This window comes from Oculina patagonica, chromosome 4 (assembly GCF_052425735.1).
Source record: "Oculina patagonica isolate OP01 chromosome 4, crgOcupat, whole genome shotgun sequence".
Lineage (NCBI taxonomy): Eukaryota > Metazoa > Cnidaria > Anthozoa > Scleractinia > Oculinidae > Oculina > Oculina patagonica.
Window position 1 is genome coordinate 57,363,530 of NC_135761.1, and position 22,034 is coordinate 57,385,563.

At 39.6% G+C, this 22,034-nt stretch overlaps 4 protein-coding genes across 4 annotated transcripts in view; 1 reads left to right on the forward strand and 3 right to left on the reverse strand.

Moving 5' to 3' along the window:
- Positions 1-1,824: 1,824 nt before the first annotated feature.
- On the forward strand, positions 1,825-3,920 carry LOC144650839 (uncharacterized). Its single transcript, XM_078510601.1, has one exon. The coding sequence runs from the start codon at positions 2,208-2,210 to the stop codon at positions 3,075-3,077; it is 870 nt and encodes a 289-aa protein (XP_078366727.1). The 5' UTR covers positions 1,825-2,207; the 3' UTR covers positions 3,078-3,920.
- Positions 3,921-7,124: 3,204 nt separating this feature from the next.
- Positions 7,125-10,490, reverse strand: LOC144648889 (uncharacterized). Its single transcript, XM_078508336.1, has 2 exons — positions 9,492-10,490; positions 7,125-7,928 (listed from the first exon to the last, which is right to left on the reverse strand). Exons 1-2 carry the CDS (start codon positions 10,028-10,030, stop codon positions 7,676-7,678), a joined length of 792 nt encoding a protein of 263 aa, XP_078364462.1. The 5' UTR covers positions 10,031-10,490; the 3' UTR covers positions 7,125-7,675.
- Positions 10,491-11,641: 1,151 nt separating this feature from the next.
- LOC144650840 (uncharacterized) lies at positions 11,642-14,632 on the reverse strand. Its single transcript, XM_078510602.1, has 2 exons — positions 13,969-14,632; positions 11,642-12,623 (listed from the first exon to the last, which is right to left on the reverse strand). Exons 1-2 carry the CDS (start codon positions 14,478-14,480, stop codon positions 12,371-12,373), a joined length of 765 nt encoding a protein of 254 aa, XP_078366728.1. The 5' UTR covers positions 14,481-14,632; the 3' UTR covers positions 11,642-12,370.
- A 1,187-nt stretch (positions 14,633-15,819) lies between these two features.
- Positions 15,820-22,034, reverse strand: part of LOC144650846 (uncharacterized) — a 66,856-nt gene continuing 60,641 nt past the window's right edge. Inside the window, exons 41-45 of the mRNA XM_078510608.1 lie at positions 21,178-21,342; positions 20,212-20,376; positions 19,274-19,399; positions 18,011-18,207; positions 15,820-15,957 (exon numbers count right to left, since the gene is read on the reverse strand). Of these exons, the coding sequence (XP_078366734.1) occupies positions 18,017-18,207; positions 19,274-19,399; positions 20,212-20,376; positions 21,178-21,342 (647 nt within the window). The 3' untranslated portion in view covers positions 15,820-15,957; positions 18,011-18,016. The remainder of the gene's footprint in view (positions 15,958-18,010; positions 18,208-19,273; positions 19,400-20,211; positions 20,377-21,177; positions 21,343-22,034) is intronic.

Here is a 22,034-nt window from a genome sequence, read left to right on the forward strand (position 1 = left end):
TAGACTTCATTAAATTAACTGCTCACACCCCATTGAAAGACCTTCCACAAGGCGACCTTTGACGGTCAGTCAACGAGCGAGCGTATACAAAATTTTTTTGGAAATGACTTTTAGAAACTGTCTCGTGTATTGATTAATTTGAAAATTGATCCTTGGGGCGAAGGTTAGCAAATAAAAAAGTGTCAAGGATCGGCCGACATACCTCTGAGAAATGAAGAAATCTGACAAAATCACACCTTCTTATGTTTTATATCGGGTATTTTAGGCTTGAAGGTAAAATATTTCTGTTTTTTTTCGTACATTGAACCAAGAAGGAACGCCGGGAGAGGCAAAGAAAAGAACAGAGAAAAACTGGCGATAAGAAATGTACTGTTTTAATTTGCCAGTGCTCGATCTGTTTTAGATGACAGAGTGGTATGACGGCACTGTCATCGGCAAGTAGCTCATGTTATAAGTTGAACCGTGTCAAACTCTTAAGTACAATTATTAGCTGCAAATTTTGCCATTTTACCCCCTGCTTGAGAGCTAATCACACCGCAATACATCAAAACCCTCAACAGACCAGCGGCTATTTCGGATGGTAAAGGGAACTGAAGCCCTTATCGAGCGATAACCGGATATCTCTTTTAAGTGCTTTTAATTAAATGCTTCCGCGAGCTTTTAGACGCCTCTAGATTGAGCTTAATATAGAGCCTTTTGTCAGCTGGGTGCAATTATGTTATCGCTTCGTTGTTTTCTCAATTGACCTTGTGCAAACTGCGAAGCCAGCTCAAATATTTAGAGTTTTTTCAGATCGCGCAGATGCTGTGTCGCGCACGCCATGTAGGAAATTGCGCCGTGGACTTGCTTCCTGTCAGTTAATTTGAAATCGTGCGTTATTTATCGGACAAAACCGATTAGCTTTAGCCCTCTTGTTTTGTTTTGGCTTTAATGCGCTTTTAATACGCAATTCTTGAGAAACTGAATCCGCTATTAAAGAAAATACCGTGTTGTTTACGACTGCAATGCTTTCTTTAAAGACCGGATTAGAATGTTTGGAATTTTGATCTTTGAAGATAGTTACATTGTTGATGTGTCCCAAAAGTCTACGAACACCAGCGATAAAAGGCTACAGTTTAAAGATGGCTTTTCCATCTGGCTTGTTTAACAAGTTCATCGATTTTTCCAAAAATCTGAAACATTTTAACTTTGCGAACTGAACATTCGTACAAAAACGTGGAGAGAAAAAAAGTTGTTCCGTTGTGCGGTGTTTTTAATCTGTTTGTTTTTCCGGTTCCAAAGTTATTTAGTTCTGCTTTTCTTCAACAAATCAAGTGTGTTTTTGGCGAAGACAAAAGCTTTCTTTAGGAAACATTTCAAATCCTTATCACATAACAATCAGTTAAAGGGCATCTTTAGACACAGGGAATGTTTTTTATCAAAACAGTCCAATCTTATCTCGCTGGAAATGTCTGCGGGTTTTGGGGTTTGATCACTGATCTTCACTGATAAGGCGAACACAAAAAAGACACAATTGTCTTTCTGAGGCTCGTCGCGTGTCATTCTTGTTTTCTCTTCCACTCAGTTCAGCGAAGCACATTAGACTGCTCTGATTTGCATATTTGTTTTGTTTAAGCTATTTACTAGTCCAGTCACCCAGCACTACAGATAAGTGACAAAGCATAATAGAAAAGATTAAACAAGACCACTAGCTTAATTTCCATGGTTGTATCGCTTTACCGGGTATTAATTAATCGGATTATTGCTTCCAGAGAGCGTTCCTTTTGCAGCGATAACCTTAAATAACATCTTGAATGCTTCCGATTCAATTTCCGTGCAGCTCAGCTAGTGAGAGGGCACTAGCTGCGTATTCACCATTCTAAAATTGACCCCGTTTCGAGAAAGCGCCCAATCTTGATCAATATTTGTACAATTAATTTGAAATCAACAGTCTTAACACAAGAGTGCTCCATTTGCAAGTTAATACTGTTAGTTGCCTGGATCAACAAATTATTGCGAGATGTTTACACAACTGGGTCCCCGCGGAGTCTTTTCCACAAAGCTTTGCGCCGCCCCCTCGAATCTGTTCCATGTCATTTGATGCTCACACTTCAAGTTTTGCTACGACATTGAAGTTTCTCTGCATGTCAAGTCTCTAAGCAGTTTGGTCGCGAACCTTTGATTTCGATATATTCTTCGGCCGCCTTTGTCAGGACAAACGCTAAATAATGAAGCTCGCGCATACAGTAATTCTCTCGGGGATTTTGCACAACTACATTCTGATCGCGTTGTGTTGCTCTCCGCCTGACGGTTGGTTGCCGCTCAGGCCTACAGCAAGAGCAATGAAGGCTGACATTGTGATTTATGGAACGGTTAGGGCGAGTCCCCGACAAGGTCCGAAGAAAGACCACGAGGGTCTGTACAGCGCACTCTTTGAAGTTCACTGTACCCTCAAGGGAGGAATAGTCCCTCAATTTATCAACGTGTCAGGTTTTGGATTCGCTGGAGGATTGTGTACGCATTCTGCCGCGTACTTGAACAAAACATACATAGCATTTATCCGCAGAGACTCGAGCACACGGATAAACGATAGTCTTTTCCGTGTTGACGAGATAAACGTGCAAAGCGCGACAATTCTTATCAAACACAAAGTTAGCAGAGCCGTGCTCAAAGACATTGTGGACATGGTAGGAAAGAATGCTACATTACCGCTAGGAGCAACAAAAGATACCTTCCCTGGCTGTCCGAAGGCTCCACAGCAACCATACTTTGATCCTACAGCCAATACCAGTGGCACAAGGAAAATCCTTTGCCATCCGCACAAGCACAAAAAGAGAAGGCACAAAAAGTGTCACGTTGTCACAACTCCGTCTACGCAAATGGATCTCACAACAACAAAACTGTCCTCAAGTACGAGTGTTAAGCGCACGAAATCAAGTTCGTTCTCAACGACGGTGAAAAGACACGGGGATGTAGAATTTCAGTTACACAATCATTCCACAAGAAGCGCAGGCTACCGGACGCGCAATATTTGTTGGTGTTTCGTGTTGATTTTTCACGGTTTGGTGTTAGTGGTGGTAAAGTGGCACCAAACTTGATTTATGGCTTTGCTGAGGCAAGGTAAACAAATAGCCACACAGAGCGATGAAAGTTCGCATTGACTTGTGTTCGTGTGGAATTACAACGCGTGGCACCCACGCAATTTTCACCTTACTCCTCGTTCAGGACGAACTCGCGTTGAATTGGCAATTGGTTTTGCACGATCGCCGTTTAACTAAAGTATAACTCATTACTTCGTGCAAACACACTACTTCAAATGGAGTGGTATTTGCGACACAATGGCCAAGCGCACTACGGAACGGAAATGTACAATGTATATTAACACGTGTGTTCTTGCCTGACAAAATTACAACATATCTGCAATTTGCGGTTCCGGCGGATTTGTGTCGATTCGTTTTGTAGCAGGAAACTCTAATTAAAGAAGCTCATTTGTGAAGACTGAGATGACGTTTGAACTCGCATCTTTTTTTTTACTTCGGCGGGTTGTTTACAACTTTTATTCACAGAACAACGTAACGGAAATCAGCATGAGAACTTTGAAAATACGTACGCAGTCTAAAGATGTACCTCTTGTTCATTTTAGCGCAGGTAGCTTTAAATTAAGAGACGGTATACTAGAACATATCTGGGGTAAAATATCGCCAAATATCGGTTTATATCGCACGGCAACGCAGAAACTCCTTCGAAGCAAGATGTTACTAAGATCACCGGTGGCTGATCGTTTATTGTTTACAAATAGCCGTGTTTAAAAATCCTTAAGTACCTTGTAAATAATAGATATTTTACAGAGAAAAACTGTTTGGTTAAACCGAAGACTAATACACGTTTCCGCTGATTTCCAGAGGAGAGGTCACTGACTAGAATACACGTGTAATAGTTAATTTTGTTTCAAACGTCTTTGTTCACAGGAGGGAATACTTTAGCCCGCCTAATATGAATACTTTTGGTCTTAAAGCACTGACGATTAGAAACTACGATTAACGCCTAATTGGAAAGTAAAGCTTTGGCAAACGGGAGAACAAAGAGAGCTCGGATAGACGAAGTAGTCTTGACAAAAAGACGATAAACAGACAGAGTGAGTGTAATAAGATCTGTGAGATAGTACTCTTTGTACAAATGGCGTCAAAAGAAACACCAGTAATCCGCTAATTCCATTTTTATGAAGTGGGATTAATGTCAGTTTGAGGGCAAATTATCGGCCTTCGATAACTCATTATACTACAGTGGCTCAATATTAAAATCGAGTTCTCAAAGACGATCCGCGAAGGAGCGGTCAGCGACACGCGAGATGTAATTAAAGTAGAATTAAGTGACGCTCTGGCCTCTTGGGTTCGTGATCTTGTAAATAAATAAACTATGGAGTTTAATATGTAAGCACTGTAAGCCAGATAAGGCTAAATGCACATGAAAGCAAAACGTTATCACATCCGCTTGTTTTGTTCAGAGCTTACTGCTTAAAAGGTTCGTGATGTGAGTTCTAATCTTGGGTCGATAGGGATTGAGCAATCGACCTGGGCACGCACGATTTAATTCCCTTAAACAGCTAATGTCAAAACAACAGGCTTTTGCCGTGTACTTTTCGCGGGTCATCGGGAGCGTTTTTATCGTTTCTTGTAAGAACAGTGTTTAACATTCCCTTGAAGTAACAAACTTCCTTGCTAATGGATGTTTTATTTTATGGACAATTAATCGCTTTGTGTAGCTATTCTTTGCTTAAAACAATGCCGCTTTTTAAGGCAAAAACCGCATGATTGCAACTATCATGCGAGAATTAACGGGAGACTGTCTCTTGTCTCGTCAAAACAGATTTACTCCAAAGTGATCGGACAAAAAGCTCGCAGCTTGAGACGGACAGGGCACAGAGAGACTAGCAGATTGCGTGTTGAAAACCCCTGAAATATAACTTTACAAGCTGCGGTTCCGCAGGGCAGGGAAAATAGTTGACATTTTACACATTGCTGACTTAGCGTGCGTACCTAACTGTAGCGACATTAAAAAAAATATAAACAACAATTTGTTTGAAAAAATTGCTTATTTCACACCCAGCAGTGATCAGATTTTCACTTGTCTTTTCAACCGCCATATGGGGAGTGTAATTAGAAAAAGTACTATAAATTCTAACCTAAATTCTCCCAAATCATAAGTTATACTAACAAATGAATTGCAGTTTGGAGAAAATTAATTCTGATAAACGCTTACTTCGGGTTGAACGAGTTAAAATTAGACAAGCGATCACATCGCAAACTGTGTAAAACTTTCCAATGTTAATGTTATACGGTTTTTGCATAACACCACCAGGTCATGCAAACATTACATATATTAAATTTGCATTCGTTACAGAAATACTTGAAAACGTCAACAAGGTTTATCAGAAGTACGTGGGAGTTTGCATTCAACAATTTTAAATGCACTTTTCGAACGTTCTTTAGCTCATTAAATAGTTCAAAAAACTGTGCACACGGTAAATTCATAAACGAAACATTTCGGGCGTGACCATAACTGAGGCACAGAACCACTGGGCGTGACGCCGTGCTGTTGTACCGCAGCGGCCCACCTACATAGCTCACACGGTCGATATCAATATTCTTGCACCTCACTTAGCCGTGCTGAACTTGACATTGTATATCAGCTCAGGTGAGGTTTTTATCTCGGCAGCGGCTTTAAATGTCGACAGAAACATTCCAAAACGTCACCGCAGCGAGAGTCGCCTGTGGTTTCCTTATAACGCTACTACGCATCGAACTTTCTAAAATAGACTGAGTTTAACATGTTCAAAGATTGTAAACATTTCTTATGCTAATTTTCTATGCGTGTGTATTTTTAGCACACTGTACACTGTCGTCATAACAGATAATCATGTTATCATGTTCAGTTCCACACGACAAATTTTCAAAGGGTTACTGGAGTTTCCTGTGTTGCTTTATGACAAAAGTCACTTCAAGTCTGGTGAAACGACATGTTAACTCTCATTTATCTCATTAAATTACTGATTAAAACTAAGCCTCGACTACTTTGGAATGCGACAGAGGTCTAAAAATGCGATGAACTCACTTGTGGAAATCATCATACATTTGCACATTTAGTTTGAAAAGAATTTAAAAATCTTTTTGCAAGGAATGCAACAGTCTCAGTAATTATAACGTGTTGTAATCATTTAGCCCAAAAACATCAATTAAGCCCACTCCCTGAAATTGAGCTAATGCTGGCGGATCATGCTGACTGTGCAAATTCAGATAAAATAAATTTTTGACAAAAAGATGCGTGTGACTGTGTATAACTGAAGAAACGCATCTCACTCAGATGATCCCATTCTAGCTTGGACAAGGTTTAAAAGCCGTTGGCCTTGTCTCCTAACTTGACAATAGAAAAATAGCCGGAGCTCTCCTAAGCTTGTAATTCTACTGGTCCTCTAATGTAGTGCTCAGTTGCTATAGTTTGGGCTAGGGGCACTGTTCCAGTTGTTTGTTCTGTTGTTCTCTCAAAGAGTAGTGAGCAGTTCATGAGAGACATTGCGAGACCTGCTACCCGACCCCTCCTGAACCTTCTCACATCAATCGATAGAGGAGTTAAAAAACCCACTCTTAACTCTTCCACTATTCGAAAAGGATAGCATGGGAAGTTTAATCGGCCCTATCAAGACGTTTCACATATAGCATGTAAAGCGCAATGTACACTGACAAATGCATTACTGTTGCCCTTACCCTCGCCACTACGATTATTATGACTTATACCAGCAGCTACCATCACCATAACTATTTATCAAACATGTAGTTTAGACTTGTTATTTGGGCGATCAGTGTTTGACATAGTAAAATTGTTTATCTATCTTAAAAAAGTTGTAAAAAGTATAAAACTAATTTTCGGTAACTCTCTGACCCAAATAATTTTCTACCTGATGAAGAAGAAGTTACCGAAATTCGTTTTTATACTTTTTACCAACTTTTTTAAGTTTAAGATCAGATACAAACCAAATTTTATTATAGTTTAGACTTGGTTTGATTGGAAAATATATAACTGTTCTGTAAGGCAGCGATTTTCATTTGTCTCATGTTATTTTGAAAGTAAAATACAAACATATGACTCCATTTTTATGGGCAAAAGATTTTCAGCCATTTTTATTCTTTACATTCCGCTCAGAAAAAAAAATGTGAAAATACTGAGCTTCTGTGAAATACTTGTCTTTCAAAACTGGAAAAACTCGTTACGGTTTTCGCAACATTTTTACAGCTACTATTCATGCAAGTTCTGAAAGCGGACATCATTTATAACAATTCAGTACATGTCTTAGGAAAGCAACAATATTAAATTACATAACTAAAAAACGGGCGCGAGTAAGTGTATACATGTTTTTGATGACAGGTTGGGACTGATACTTGCTAAAAATAGCACACGTTCTGGAAATGAGGTGGTTCGCACTTCAGGTAACGCGCTCCCTTCTAATGAATCCAGTTCTGTTGTGTAATACGATCAGTTGGCCTTAACCTTTTTGTTTGTAAAATATCAAAAATGAAAGTCAACCATGGAAATACGAATCAAATTTGTCAGTCAAATTCTCCTGTGTTGTCCAGTGACGAGAATTTTTATTTTGACAACAGGCTATCAACTTGTTTTTCGTAAGCTACGTAGCTCTCCACGGTCAGTACATCAGAAAGAAACTGGACACGAACAGAACCAAGAGAAGACTTGAATAGCACGCATGCGCCGAACTGACATAAGCTTTACACATGCCATGCAGTGTGGTATCTGTTGCTCCAACCGGCATGTGGGCATTCCGTCCAACAGCTTCAAAGATTGGTTCCAGCGTGCTCTCGTCTTCGATCTCTGTAGCGGCAGGCTGGTAGTTTATCGGGTTGATTCTAAACGCTACGTTACCACTTGGGTTTTTCATCCTAAGAAAGAGAACAAAGTGTTTAAGAACTAATTTTTATTTTTTTTATTTTTATTTTTTATTTTTTATTAATGCAGTTCGATTACAGACAACAATACAATACATTACTACCTTAATTACGACAAAAGTAAATAATTTATACAACGCTGCGATAATAATCCAAAAGGGTCCTAAAGTCTACCAATAACACTATTGCATTACTTACATTACAATATACACTACACTACGATTACATTACATTTCATTAGAATTTAGAATTTGAAGAACTAATTTTGATATAGACTATATCGGCGGGATGTTAGTCTTCATTGAGATACCGGTATTAGCTCCCGATCGAGTAGATTCACCACCTTGTTAGATTTGACCACCCCTTGGTCGTCCCGCCTTTGTCGCAATTTTATACTCTCCCTACCACTTGTGTTCCCAGTTCTCAAATTCCACAAGAGATCTGGGAACGACATTTAGAGAACTGAATCATTCTTGTCCCATAGTGCTTATGGTTTCTCTTACCCGGCGAAGCCTTGGCATGAGTAACAAAGGGCTCTGGCGACATAGTATTTTTAATTAATTCAATTTTTTTGATTGCCTGCTTAAAACAAAGAATTCTTGAACGGGAGTAAAAAAGACAACGACTCTCTTATACATTCTTTTGAAACATCATGACTGCATACTTGAAGACCGGGAGTCCTAAAATCTGGGACTGGAAATTCTGTGTCCCCAGTAGGCATAAATAGATTTGCCGGTGAGAGCGTTAACGTGGTACCAGCCCAGGGACGCCCGAGAACAAATTGATATAAACCGATCCAACCAAAGCCACGGAAACAAAACGAAGAAACAAGAAAGAACACTGCCGCCCGCGCGGCCTTCTGGCTTTTTTCGCGCTCCGCCGGCTTTGTTTTGCTGTGCGGCGTGTTAGTGTTGTTCTATTTCTAGCACATCTATTCATGCCTAGCCCCCAGAGCCCTTTGTTTCTCGTGCCAAGACCCCGCCGGCTAAGCCAAAAAGGGCTATGGAGACGAGAATGGAACTGAATCTATGTCTGCTGCTGTTTATTTACATCATTGACTGACAGGTAAAATCCCTGCCACAGGTAAAAAAAAAAACAACAGGTTAAAAAAATTAAACATTTGTTAATTTATAGCCGGAATTAAATAAGCAAACTTGTTTCATGTACAAACTCAATTCTCCATATGATGTGAGCTGATGAGAGAGTAACAAAATTTTATGTGTAATTTCTATAAGGTACATTGACACGTGTGGCCAACAAGTTGAACTGGGGACTGCTGTGTATAAAGAACCGAAAAATCTTAACGAAACTGAAGCAAAGTACCTGTAGCGCTTCGACCTGTCAGCACTAGCTAGCCGGCGTGAACAATTTTGGAAAGGGCAGAAAACGTCAAACTGAAGAAGTGTATAGGTTTGCATACGAAATTCCCTCGCCCAAAATATATTTACCAAAATCACTCAAACACCACAAGAAACTTTGAACTGAACCAATACTCCAGACTCAAATAATATTAAAATTTCAAATAACTATCTAAAGCAAAAATAATCAAAATCTTACCGTCTGATAAAAATCAGGTACTTCAGCATGTTGTACGCGTGATGGTCATGATAAGATTCATCCAGACAGATTCCCTCACCATGACCAAGGCCTTGCAGTAAAACATACAGCGGCACCGAGCCTCCTTTCATCACACAAATAACCTTGATGACAGCATTGTAGAACTCCGTGCTGCAGTTATACGGCGGTGTAGGAGAAACCGTCGTCAAGTTTGTCGTCGGGTTGGTTGTATTGACTGTCAAAGGAGTGGTGGTTGGGACAGTAGCATTGCTTGTCGCATTCGTCGCGTTGACGCCGCTTGGAGGTTGCGTTGGTGTAGTTAGCAGTGCTGTAGTTGGCTTAACAAAGCCAGGTTTCCAGCAAGGGCTGTTGACTACTTCACCATAGATAACGATGTCGGACTCGATTGCTCGCTCGACTATGCCTTTTCTCTTCCAGGTTTTAGTCCCCTTCGGATGTTTGCAGATGGCGGCGCTCGAATGCAGCCAGGACGCAACGAAAAGCGCCGTTAAAGTTACGGCCGCTGCACGCATAAACATCTTGCAACTGATTTGATTCTATACGAGCGTCCAAAATATCACTAAAACTTCAAGAAAGCGAAGAGAAGATACTGGCTTTTTGCCTAAGTACCTAATAGCGTTCTTCAATTTAGATGTTGCGATGTTTTCATTTCTAGAATGCGGAATGATGCTCCAGGATTTAATTGTCACCTGTTACAAAGGGCGTTGGCAGATAATACCAGCTTTAAATCATTAATACAGGACTTGCCTTATTACGGCGCTCGTTACATTATGAAGAAAAGCAGTTTCAATAAAATCAATTTAGCTTCTATTGATAAGGTGACTTTTTTCTCCACAAGTATTGAACAAATATTTTATAAAAGTCACGGGAAAGACGAGTTAAATCTCTGTTTATACCCGAACATGATGCTTCGCAGAATTGGACCATTTAGTGACAACGAATAACGAAAATATGTTTAATATGTAATATTAAGGCTGATTTACACGTTACGATTTGGCAGCCCGATTTGTTCCAAGCAAATTTACACTCTTCGATTTGTCAGCCGACTTTTGTCTGCCCATGTAAATTAGAAGCATGAAAATCGGCCCGATTTCTAAAATCTGTAACACTGCCACACATTTTAAAGAAATCGGCCCGATTTCTAAAATCTGTAACACTGCCACACTTTTTAAAGAAATCGGCCCGATTTTTAAATTCGCGCTCGATTTTTTTCAAATCTGGGCCAAATGCGTAAACGTGTAAACCAGCCTTTAAATTTATTGTTAAACTGAATCAGACGAAGAAAGTCATTGAGAGTAAATAAATGGTTATTGCATGTCGTGCCGTGTGTTGAACTTTCAGTAGGCTGCTAACACACAAGAGCCTCGATTTACGTCCTTTATTATTTCTTTTTAGGCAAGGTTGTTAACAAAACAATTCACAAATGATCAATTATTTATTTCCTTAGCATTGTATCGTGGAATCAAAACAGAATAATACCTGCTAACCAGGTCTCCTCGGCTCCATAATGAAGTCGTGCGCATTCGGGCGCGCGAATTCTGCACTTTGTTGGCAGAAACCATGTTACCGGGCGTTTTCTTGGAACCGATTTGTGAAGAAAAACGTTTAGTTTTTTACACTTATGAAGTGTCTCCGCTAGTAAAAACAAAAACTGATTCTAACACAAAACACTTCTAGTTTTTGTGGGCCACTCTATGAGAAAGAAACAAGATACTGCACCGGGGTGTGTACGGAAAATGAGCGGGAAACACTACTGAGAAGCATTCGGTGCTCGCCTAGGGATCCCCCTCCCCTAACATAAGGATCCCCCTCCCCTAATATAGGGATCCCCCTCCCCTACATTGGCTCCCCCTCACCAAAAATTACGCCCCTCAATTAATTCAGGGATTCCCCCCTCTCTTCTAACCTAACCTCCGTTAACCGAGGACTTTCCTTCTCTTATCTCCTTTTGTGTTGATTTTTGGCGGGTACTTTCTCACCAGTGTATGTGGGATAACGTTTAACGTTTTTTTTTTGTCTATGCATGTTGAGCGGTCACATCTGTGCTCAGTATTTTCTCTTGACCATTAGCTATATTTCTACTTGAACGCCTGTTTATTTCATCGAATAAAAATGCACCAAGCTCAAAGTATTAAAAGGGAGTTTTATTTCTTATTGATCGTAAAAACTGTTATTTCCTTTTAAAGCATTTAAACATAGTATTTCACATAAACACAAGGTCAAAGGCTGGAAAAGTATTAAACATTTGTAAAGAAGCGCTCATTTGCTAGTGGTAAAGTGTAGTTTCTTTTTCTTCTGGACTTTAAGCTATAAACGGGTACCGAATTTACTGCAAGTTGTTTGACCTCTGTTTTGTAAACTCATCGCTGCAAATTAGTAATAGAAAGAACCAAATGAAATTGAAACTTTTGTACAATGCGTTTACTGCATTTATAAATGGTAATAGTTTGATTTAGCTAAAGGTCCTTAAAACCCGTGCAATCTGCACTAACCAATCGTAACAAATATAAGGAGTAAACGAAAAACATTTTTGACATGCCCTAGGGCCACAGGTTTGTTTTGCCCCGCTTGGCGCGTTTGCATATTTTGGCTTCCAAATCCGATTGAGGTTGGTTTATTTCGTCTTAATAGCATTAGCTTTTTATATTTGTATATGAGATTTGTTACTCCTTTTCCTTTTTGAGTGATGATTTCGGATTTGGTTTTACGACAGATAACCCTCAAATAAAAATTAAAAAAATAAAGAACTATGCTCAATCAAAAGGTGAAATGGGCGAGAGATCGTTTGTAACAGCCTTGTAAGCCTGTGTGACCTTTTAGTTCATCACGGCGTTCAGTGAAAAATATATCTTTCACAGTTAAATCAAAAACAGTCCGCTTGCAAGCAGCAATACTACAACAAAAGAAAAGGTCACATGGCGATTCCCTGCGCTCGCGATATACGGGGTACAAATACTGTGAGTTCCATTCGCTCCTGCGGGCGGGTGCGCATGACCGCCGGCAACTTGAAATATGGGCTCAAGGAACTTCTCATCGATAATCTCTGTCGCAGCGTATTGCATGTTGATGTCATGTGGCCAAAATCCTTGAGAATCACTGGCGCCGTCGTGTCTGCAAGAAAAAAATATTTGTATTAGTGAAAGACTCCTCATAAAATATGACTTATGCTTTATGTAGTTTTCTCTTAGTGAAGAATTGCAATGAGGAGTGAATACAAAGGAAAATCCACAAGCTTTATGATAACCCTTTTAGTTCAACGTGGAGTATTTTTCACTTAAAACAATTTCAATTGTATTCGTCCTCTAGTATTCATGCAGTGGACGCTTCTCTCAGTGGTAATTGCCTGCAAAAGTCAAATGGGAAAGACTGGGAATGAGAGCGAAACTGTCAGCTTCTCTGAAAACGTGACGTTTGGTAAATTTTTACTTTATTTTAAGTTTAATTTTCATTTTAAGAACAAACTTCAAACAGGCTTTCTTAGTGTCTGATTACATGGCGAATTTCAGCCCGGGTTAAACACTTTTAATACTGAAAAATGCTGAAAAATTATAGTGACCGTTTGCCCGGGCTGAGTTTTCCAGCCCGGTTTCAAAAACCGGGCTGAAAATTTCATCTTGGGCTGAAATTCAGCCTGGGATGAAACTTTCTTCATGTTATTGCAAACGTCTTTTCAAGAAGATTTCTTTTGGAAGCCAAGCTGAAACCTCAGCCCGGCAAAGCGGGCTGAATATTCAGCCCGGGCTGAAATTCGCCATGTAATCAGGCCCTTACTAAAATGAGTAAGGAAATCTATCCCGTCTAAAGTTTAGTGATAATAATTCAAAGAACTTATTACTCATCCTTCTAGCTGAAAATGTGCAAAACAAACCCAGGAAGCATGCCTTGGTTAATAATTAACAAGTTAAACAGGTGGAATATCCGCCCCGAAATCACAAAGCGCACTTCAAATGTAATCTCAAGAATACGCAGTTGATTTTATTCCCCATTACCGTTACAATTAAATAAATCTTCCTTAAATACGTTACATTGATTTACAGCAATCAACGGAGACCTAGGAAACGGCAAGATTCGCAACAAGTTTCGCGCTCAAAAAATTAAATAAAATAAAGCGGTAAATTGATCTATATAAAAAAGAAACGCTGTATTTGGAGCGTATTTCAGAAGTATCTTTACAACACGACGCTTTTTTTTAATTGCCTGCACAAAACGTTTTTGTTAGCTTATACTTATTAAGTTAAATATAAAGTATCGAAGACATTTCTTGTAGGGAAGTATATAATAAGTAGCTGGTGGCACATTTTTGTTATCTTAAGGAAAATTTAACGACAAAACTAAATGAGAAGAAATAACGAAAAACGAGCGGTGTTATCAAAATTAAACATTTGTAGAATCTTGTGAAAAATAATCCGAGAACAGGACATGTATATAGGAGAAGGGAAGTTTTTTTAAAACTCACCGTCCCAGAAAGATAAGGTAGTTAAGTCCTTTGTACACATGGAATGACTGCACTGTTTCCAGATAGTTATAACCTCTGTGATAGTATGCACACTTCTCTTGACCAAAACCGAACGAACGCAAGTGCAGTTTGTGAGGCACAGATCCACCTTTGATCACACAAGAGACATTCATTGTTACGTTGTATATACCGCGCATGAGGCAGATATCAGTCGTATTTCCCTCAGTCGTATTTCCCTCTGTGATATTGACGCGGCTGGGTGTTACTGGTTGAACGGAACTTGAGGAGTTTGTAGCGTTGGTCGGAGACATCGTTGTTAAATTTTGAGCTACAAAGGTTGGTTTTTCGCATGGGCTTTCGATAATGTTGCCGTAAATGACAATGTCTGCTTCGGCTGCTCTCTGCACGAGACTCTTGGGCGTCCAGTATGGATTTTTATACAGCCGCTCACAAAATGCGTCCGTTGAATGAAGCGCGAACACGACGCACACGAGTATACCGAGAAAGGACATCTTGTTGGGCTATGTTGGAACAGATAATTTTCGTTTCCGAATCTTGAAAGCTTTCCTGATGTAAATGAAATTGATTGTATTTTTAACGCCTCTCTCTTATAGGCTATCTTCGACTAAAGCTTTTGTAAAAGTGTTTTATGCTCCTTTTATGCCCAGAGCTTAAAAGTAATATTAAATTGCCACAAGAATATTTTCGTCATTATTTTTATTTAATGGCCAATAGAAACTCTTAAAGAATATTTGGGTGCGGTAGGAGAAATACATTATTAATAGTTATCAAAATCACCTGCTTCAGGTTTATAAATCTCCGTATTTTGTCTCAACAAAAAATAAGACATTGATTCCTAGTTAATTTGAAGTTTCGCACTGTAATTTGTCGATATAAAAGCGATGAGGACGGTGTAAGACGATCTTTTTTTAATCTGCTGGCTACGAAAATTCTTAAAGCAAATCTATGACCGTTTCTTGTGTACAGTTGAGTGAGATTTTCTTCAGACTGAAGCAGAATCGTGCCTAACTTTTCTTTGTGGATTTTCGACCGAGAAATATAATTAATGAAATAAACCTGCTTTTTCTAATGTACAGATAACGGATTATTCGCTTCTTTCTCGAGTAACCACCAGGAAACTAAAAGATGCTAAGTACTATAGTTTAGATTTTCGCTAATATTTGTATAAAGGTTTGTTTAATACTGTAAATGTTTTGACAGGTGTTTAACGAAATGGAAATACTATTAGTTTAACTCCCGGACAGACCGGACAGACACCCAGGGCACAACTCAATAATCCCCTTGGGTTGACGGGGGCCTATCATCTTATCTTCAGTGACCAGTCCAAACTCAAGACGCACGGATGTAAAAATATACAGCCCGTTTATAGCGATAAAGAGTAATGAAAACAATCCGAGTGTATCGTATCGACGTAGGGGCGGATTTAGGAAGAGGGTACAGCAGTGTCCAGCCCCCCTTCCCGACGGGTACGGAAGGCACATCTTCGAAAATATCCGTCTTAACCTTGCTCAGTCGTATAAATACTTTCTATTTTTGATCAATTATAATATTTTTAGTACTTATTATTTTGAGGTTTTCGTAAATTTGAAAGGAGCTTTGTGCACTTATCAGAAAAATGACTTATATATTGTGATGAAGCTCCTTTAATGGTCGGGACATGGCCATCCCTGGGCTAGATTCGCTTCATTTCATGGCTGTGCAATTCATAGAGGAACTGCTTTGTAATATTGTTGCTATTGAGGAACGTTAGAAAGGGAGAGTTGATTCTGCTTGCAAATTTATAGGGCTCAGAAAAAATCTGTATAATAAAATACACAATTTTAAGAGACATTGTGTGATGTGTTATACACCTTTTATTTCTCATGTTACATTTCCAGTTACAGTTTAATTAAATTTTCATGAATAACATATTTTTCGTAAGTTGTCGATTCTCTGTTATTTCTTCTACTTTAAGTTCACATAATCAATCTGCAAAAGCAAAAATAACAAAAAGTTACAATAGCCCATTCCCTCTACAGCGCGCGCCTGCAGGGAATCACGATAGTTGTATTCATCAAACCATGCGCGAGACTCAGCACGTTGCTGAGTCTCGCGCAAGATTTGATGAATACAACTACCGTGATTCCCTGCAGGCGCGCGCTATAGAGGGAATCGGCTATTGGGGTAATCTAATAAACATATTGCATGCTGCATACCGAATGGTGTATACTGCATACTGCATACTGCGTACTGCATACATACCGAATACTGCTGCATACTGAGTAATCCTTTATTTCAAAAGGTAACTCTACCAGCAAAACTGTTATCAGGATGGACTCTAGTAAAAACTAATCTACTGCAGACTGCAAACTACATCTAAATGCTGCATACTACATATTGCTTACTTCGCACTGCGCACTGTCTACTGCATACTGCAGAGGGATGCGATGGGTACGTCGGCACGCCCCCTTCCTCCCACGGGGCACAAAGGCCCGCCTAGCCGGGAAGTGAGAGATAAAATAGCTCGTAGAATGCAGGAAATGTGGACTTCGACAACTTGATTTTACAACATTTCCTGGGGAAGAATACCCCCGCACTCCCTAGACGCTCGCACCACCCATGCAAAATCCTGCCTACGGCCCAGTTTTTTTCACGATCGGCATTGTATAAGACAATAAACAACGTTTAAGGACGTTCGCGCTAATTGTTTATGCGCATCCTTACTGCGCACGTAATTCATGTAACAACGTCACACCACGTCACGAGCACGAGCGCGCGCTGAAGAAATTTTCTAAGCACATATAGGGCTGGTAGTCGTCGCGTGAACTTTGCTTGCAATTAACTCTCTTAGATGGTCGGTGACCCCCACATTTTTTTGAACGGATCACTTTTGTTGACGATTATCTACGTTTTGCGTAAAAATGAAAAAAATCTATCGATTAAAAGTTCGATTTTTTTGGTCCCACGTACGTTCGAATGCCTCTTTTTGAGCGTTTCGTTTTGCTGTACGACGGTTTCAAATACCGCTTTCAGGGTTAAGTCTTACAAAAAGTTTGCAACACTAGACTCTTTTTACGCAACAGACCCACTTCTAAAAAATATGACTAAGATCATCTGCTTCTTTTTTCTCATCTTCAATATTTTTAACTATAAATCCTGTAAACCATGTTGAATTGCGTTCGCCATTTTTTCAGAATCAGGGTAGTTTTCCACACGCTTTATCTCTGAAACGAAGTCGGTGACCCCCACTTTTTTTGCATTTCCGACACAAGTAACTTATTATCTGACTGCTGTAAAAATTTTAAAAAAATCTATCGACTAGAAAATTTTCGCGCGAACGTCCTTAAGGCGAGTTTATACAAGCAATGTTTTTATGTGACAACTTTTATTTGCTCGTGTTGATGAGAAAAAATTGCCAATATTAAAGTGACAAATATATTTGTTGACAAGCTGGCGAGTTAGCTTTTATGTGTTGTCACATACGAAAATTGCTCGTGTAGACGACTCGTCACATTAAATGTAACAAATATTGCGTCAGCATATATAGTGCCCAATCTCCCAAACTCACACTGAGCACTGTGCGCGCGTATATCTGTGCGTAGCTCTGCTGTCCAAGGTCATTAATGGCGCGCTATATTTTGAACTGCCGACAAATTAATGTTGTGTCATCTTCACGATCAAATATGTTTGTCGCATAAAAATTGTCACATAAAAATTGCCCGTGTATACTTGGTTTAAGATTTCGTTATTTCTGCTTCAACCGTGACAAATTTTTCGCTTGCTATTCCACGCCGCCAAAACATTCTCAGTGACGTGAAACATCAGGTAAGAAATCTGGCTGAAAATGCCAAACAACACCGCGACTATTCGCATTTCACACGCACGCAGTCATTGTTTTTTTTAATCTTTCTGAGAAAGAGAAAACTCTGGTTTGACGCCTTTCTTAGCAACGGCTTGATTGACATAGGCTCGCACCGTTTCCCCCCCCCCCCACCCCCCCCCCCCCTGGCTCACTGGAACTACGATTGTATATATTTCATACCTTTTTTCAGCCACTGCCAGCTCCAACAGTTACCGTAATCTGCTTGGTAACCGTGTTCACTGTATTGGTCGCCTTACACTCGTAGGTTCCCGAGTCAGAGGCAACTACATCAGAAATAATGTATTCTACGCCTGTCAGCTTCGATTCCAGGTCGTAGATGTTATTGACTGTCACACGATCCGCCGAAGGAGAGGCACCTGTGAGACACGATACGTTAGATACTGATTCTGATAAAAATAATGATTCAATTGAGCGTGATCAGGGCGCTAAATCAATTCGATTTATTTCCTTTTATCTTTCTATCGCTCAATTTTTTTTTTCGCTTTCACTTTATTTAGTACTTCTGGTTTAAAGTCGAACTAAATTATGACAAAATGGACTTGCGGGAATGAGCGTTCGGGTTTTTCGATCATTGCTGGCGTAAACAATATGATCAAGATTATCGACCAGACAGAAAAAAAATAAAATAAATATATCAAATCATTTTTGTGGTACAGCTGTGTTTAATATTTAAAAACCAGGGCCGGGTTGTTCGAAAGACGATTAACGCTAACCCAGGATTAAAAGATGATCAAGATTTCAATTTCTCTTGTTTTAAAGGGTTTCCCAAAGCTAATATTTTGTTAAGTTTGAGATTGGTCCATGTCAAAACTGTGGGACAGAAAATATTAACAGAAAACCTCAACGAAATTATATAAAATTGAAATCAAATTTCACGCTAATCCTGGATTAGCTTAATCATGCTTTGAACAACCGGGTCCTGGTTTATAAGTATGGTGTTGATGTATGGCTGCGAGACGTGGAAGAAGAATAAAAGTGATGAGAACAAAATCGACGTCTTCCAAAGCAGATGTCTTAGACGGATATTTAAAATACGCTGGTAGGAATGAATTACAAACAATGAAGTCCTGAAGATGGCTGAGATGGAAAACCTCAGTTGGGACGTGCGAAAGATAAGATGGAAATTTATCGGCCACATAACTGATGAGGAAAGAACCAAATAATGACTGCAGAACTGCATTAACCTGGACCCCAGAAGGGCGGCGAAAACGGGGCAGACCAAAGACAACATGGAGGAAAACAGCAGAGAGAGAAAGGGATAAAGCTGGATGGAAGAATTGGAGCAAGGTACAAATTGCAGCGGCTGACAGAGATGGTTGGCGGAATTGTGTTGAGGCCTTATGTGCCACATGGCACGAAGAAGATAGGTAACAGGTAACAGGTTTATAAGTTGACATGTAGATTAAATAGTTTTAAACTTACCGCCAAGTTTGGTCCACGTGGTAGTAGGTTCTGGACTTCCTTCAACGTTACAAAGGAGAGAAACGGTTTCGTTCACATTCACACTGAAGTCTGCATTAGGTACTGTTCCAGTGATACTAGCAGCAGCTGACAACAAACGACAAAGGGGTTAAAAATAACGAATGACATTATTACATCCAAGTTATGAAGTTATAGAAGATAAAGTATCCCGGAATAGCGAAAACATATCCACCTAATGAGCTATTTAGGTTGATATAATTTAGGTTTTATTTAAACCATGCATCATCAGGCCAATGATGATTTAATTAATTCAAAATGTTGCCTAAGTTTGACGAGTATCACCTTCGCATTAATTTGTATCCTCTATTATCTCAAATTGTCCGCTGGCCCAGGATTATGAAATTATATTCTAATGTCACGAGAAACAACCACGAAACACGGCCTGGTACGCACAGAAGAATTCTGCTTAGTATACGATATTCAATGTATATCACGATAAAAAGGCATTGCATAACTATTTTATCCAATCCCTTAGTCGATCAACATACGAGTTTCACTTTGCATTAAAGTGTTGAAATTTGGATATCCTTAATTATTAACACTTGACCATTGGCTAACGTATTTCCAGATTCGATTGGCTTAGCGGTCATTGTGTATCAGCCAGTTTTATGTCCGACAATCGTAATCGACAGAAATCGTATTTCGGTCTAAATTTGCCGTTATTTCGTGGTTGTTCATACCACTCGCTCTTGTTTGATATGACATGATTTTAGCCAACTTGGGTTACGCGCCTCTTTGGTTTACTACGACCCCATACTTAAAGCGCGCTTGGGAATAATTGTTAAATATGTGACAATGGAAAAGTGTACTGATTGCTTGAAATCCGTAGCATTACGTATACTATTAGATGTGATAAAATAAAAAGAAAAGGTCCTTACCCACACAGTCGTCAATTGATGTACTTCCGGTATGTGTGGTATTGGTTCCGGTCGGGCAGGCTTTACAGCTTGTCATTTGTTCATTCTCTTGATAGGTTCCATACGGGCATCGTTTGCATGGGCAAACTCCATTGTTGATAGAGTAGCGACCTGCGCGACAGATGCCTGTAATAAAAGCAAAAGATGTTAAACTCACCTGATTTCCACATACCTTTTTAAATGTTACCCGGCCCGTAGTACCACCATGGTAGTCATGGTGGTTCTGGAATCCCCAGTTATCAGTTAGTGCCTTCAATTTCTCAGCTGTGAGTAAAAATTTCGGGCCACTTCACAGTGATCAGTAAGTTTTTCAGATTTCAGACCTCAACTGAAGACAGTTAAAATTCTGACCGATTCTCAGCTCTCAGTTTAAGCCCATCTAGACCCTTGTTAGCGTATTTTTTTTTTGGGGGGGGGGGGGGGAAGTGTTGGTAATGATGGTAGTGAAGTGTGATAGTGGTGAAAGTGGTTGTCGTGGATGGAAGCGATGGCAAGGGTGTGTCCAGGATGACAGTAATTGTAGTAAAGATGGCGCTGGTTGTAATGATAATGGTGGTCAAAGTGATTGCGGCAACAATGTGAGGGTCCTTTAATGAGTTAGTTGTGGATGATGATAAAAGCGTGTCGTTGATTGTGACGGTGTATGCAATAATGATAATGACGATGTTGTTGTTGTTGTTGTTGATGATGTTGTTGATGATGATGATGATGATGATGATGATGATGATGATGATGATGATGATGATGATGATGATGATGATGACGATAGTGATAACAAAGATGATATTGATGATTGACATTTTATGGTATTTCGGTCACTGAGAAAAACTAGTGCACAAAATTCGTAAATGATAATGAGTCTAACATTATTAACACTATTTGAGAAGAATACAAGCAAGACAGAGCAACCAAAGACTGTTAACTCACGTCGACAGTCCGAACTGTTCTTGGAGCCTGTGATGGCGGTGCTGTAGTTCTTTGCGCATGGCTGGCATTCAGTTTTTCCTTCCACATCTTGATAAAATCCTGCGTTGCACTCTTTGCATGTGTTACCAGTGGTGTTGTCACTGTAGCTGCCAGGAGGACAGTTCACTGAAAAAAAGAAAAGAAAAAAATTAATGCGACAAATTTGCGGGAAACAAACTAATCAACTAAGTTTACTACTTGAGCAGGGCTAGACTCCAGATGGAACTGTCATTGTGTTGTGTTCTTGGGCAAGAACACAAGAACAAGAACATTTCATGCACACTCTCACAGTGTGCATGAAATGTTCTCTACCCACGTGTACCGGCGTATAAATGCTAGGGGTATTAAAACCTATGATGGATTAGCATGCCATTCCGGGGAAAGTTGAAATACCCCTAGTCATTTTATGTCACTTTTAACTCAAGATTGGCGCCCGATTGATGGGCTACTGGGTTCGAACTCATGCTTTACCTTTTACTACTTTTGTCAAAGTTTTAAGTTCCTGATATATGGAGAAACTTCTCTAGCAATCTGCTAATTCGGCTATTACGAGAAAAGGTGAATCGCGGATTGATATCAAACATCGATTTATTGATAAAGAGATTGGAAGGCCATAGTTTCTGTCCAAAAATCCGGATGAAGAAACACTACATTTTTTTCATTATGTCTTTATGAGATCTATACAACCTATGAAAATTGAGACGTGGGATAAGGTCTTTTAATAACTGCGGTCGAGGTAATTGAATGTTATTTTACTCGGTCTTTTTCCTCCGCTAACAACAGTTATAAAGGTAATTACGAATCATAACTCCAAATTT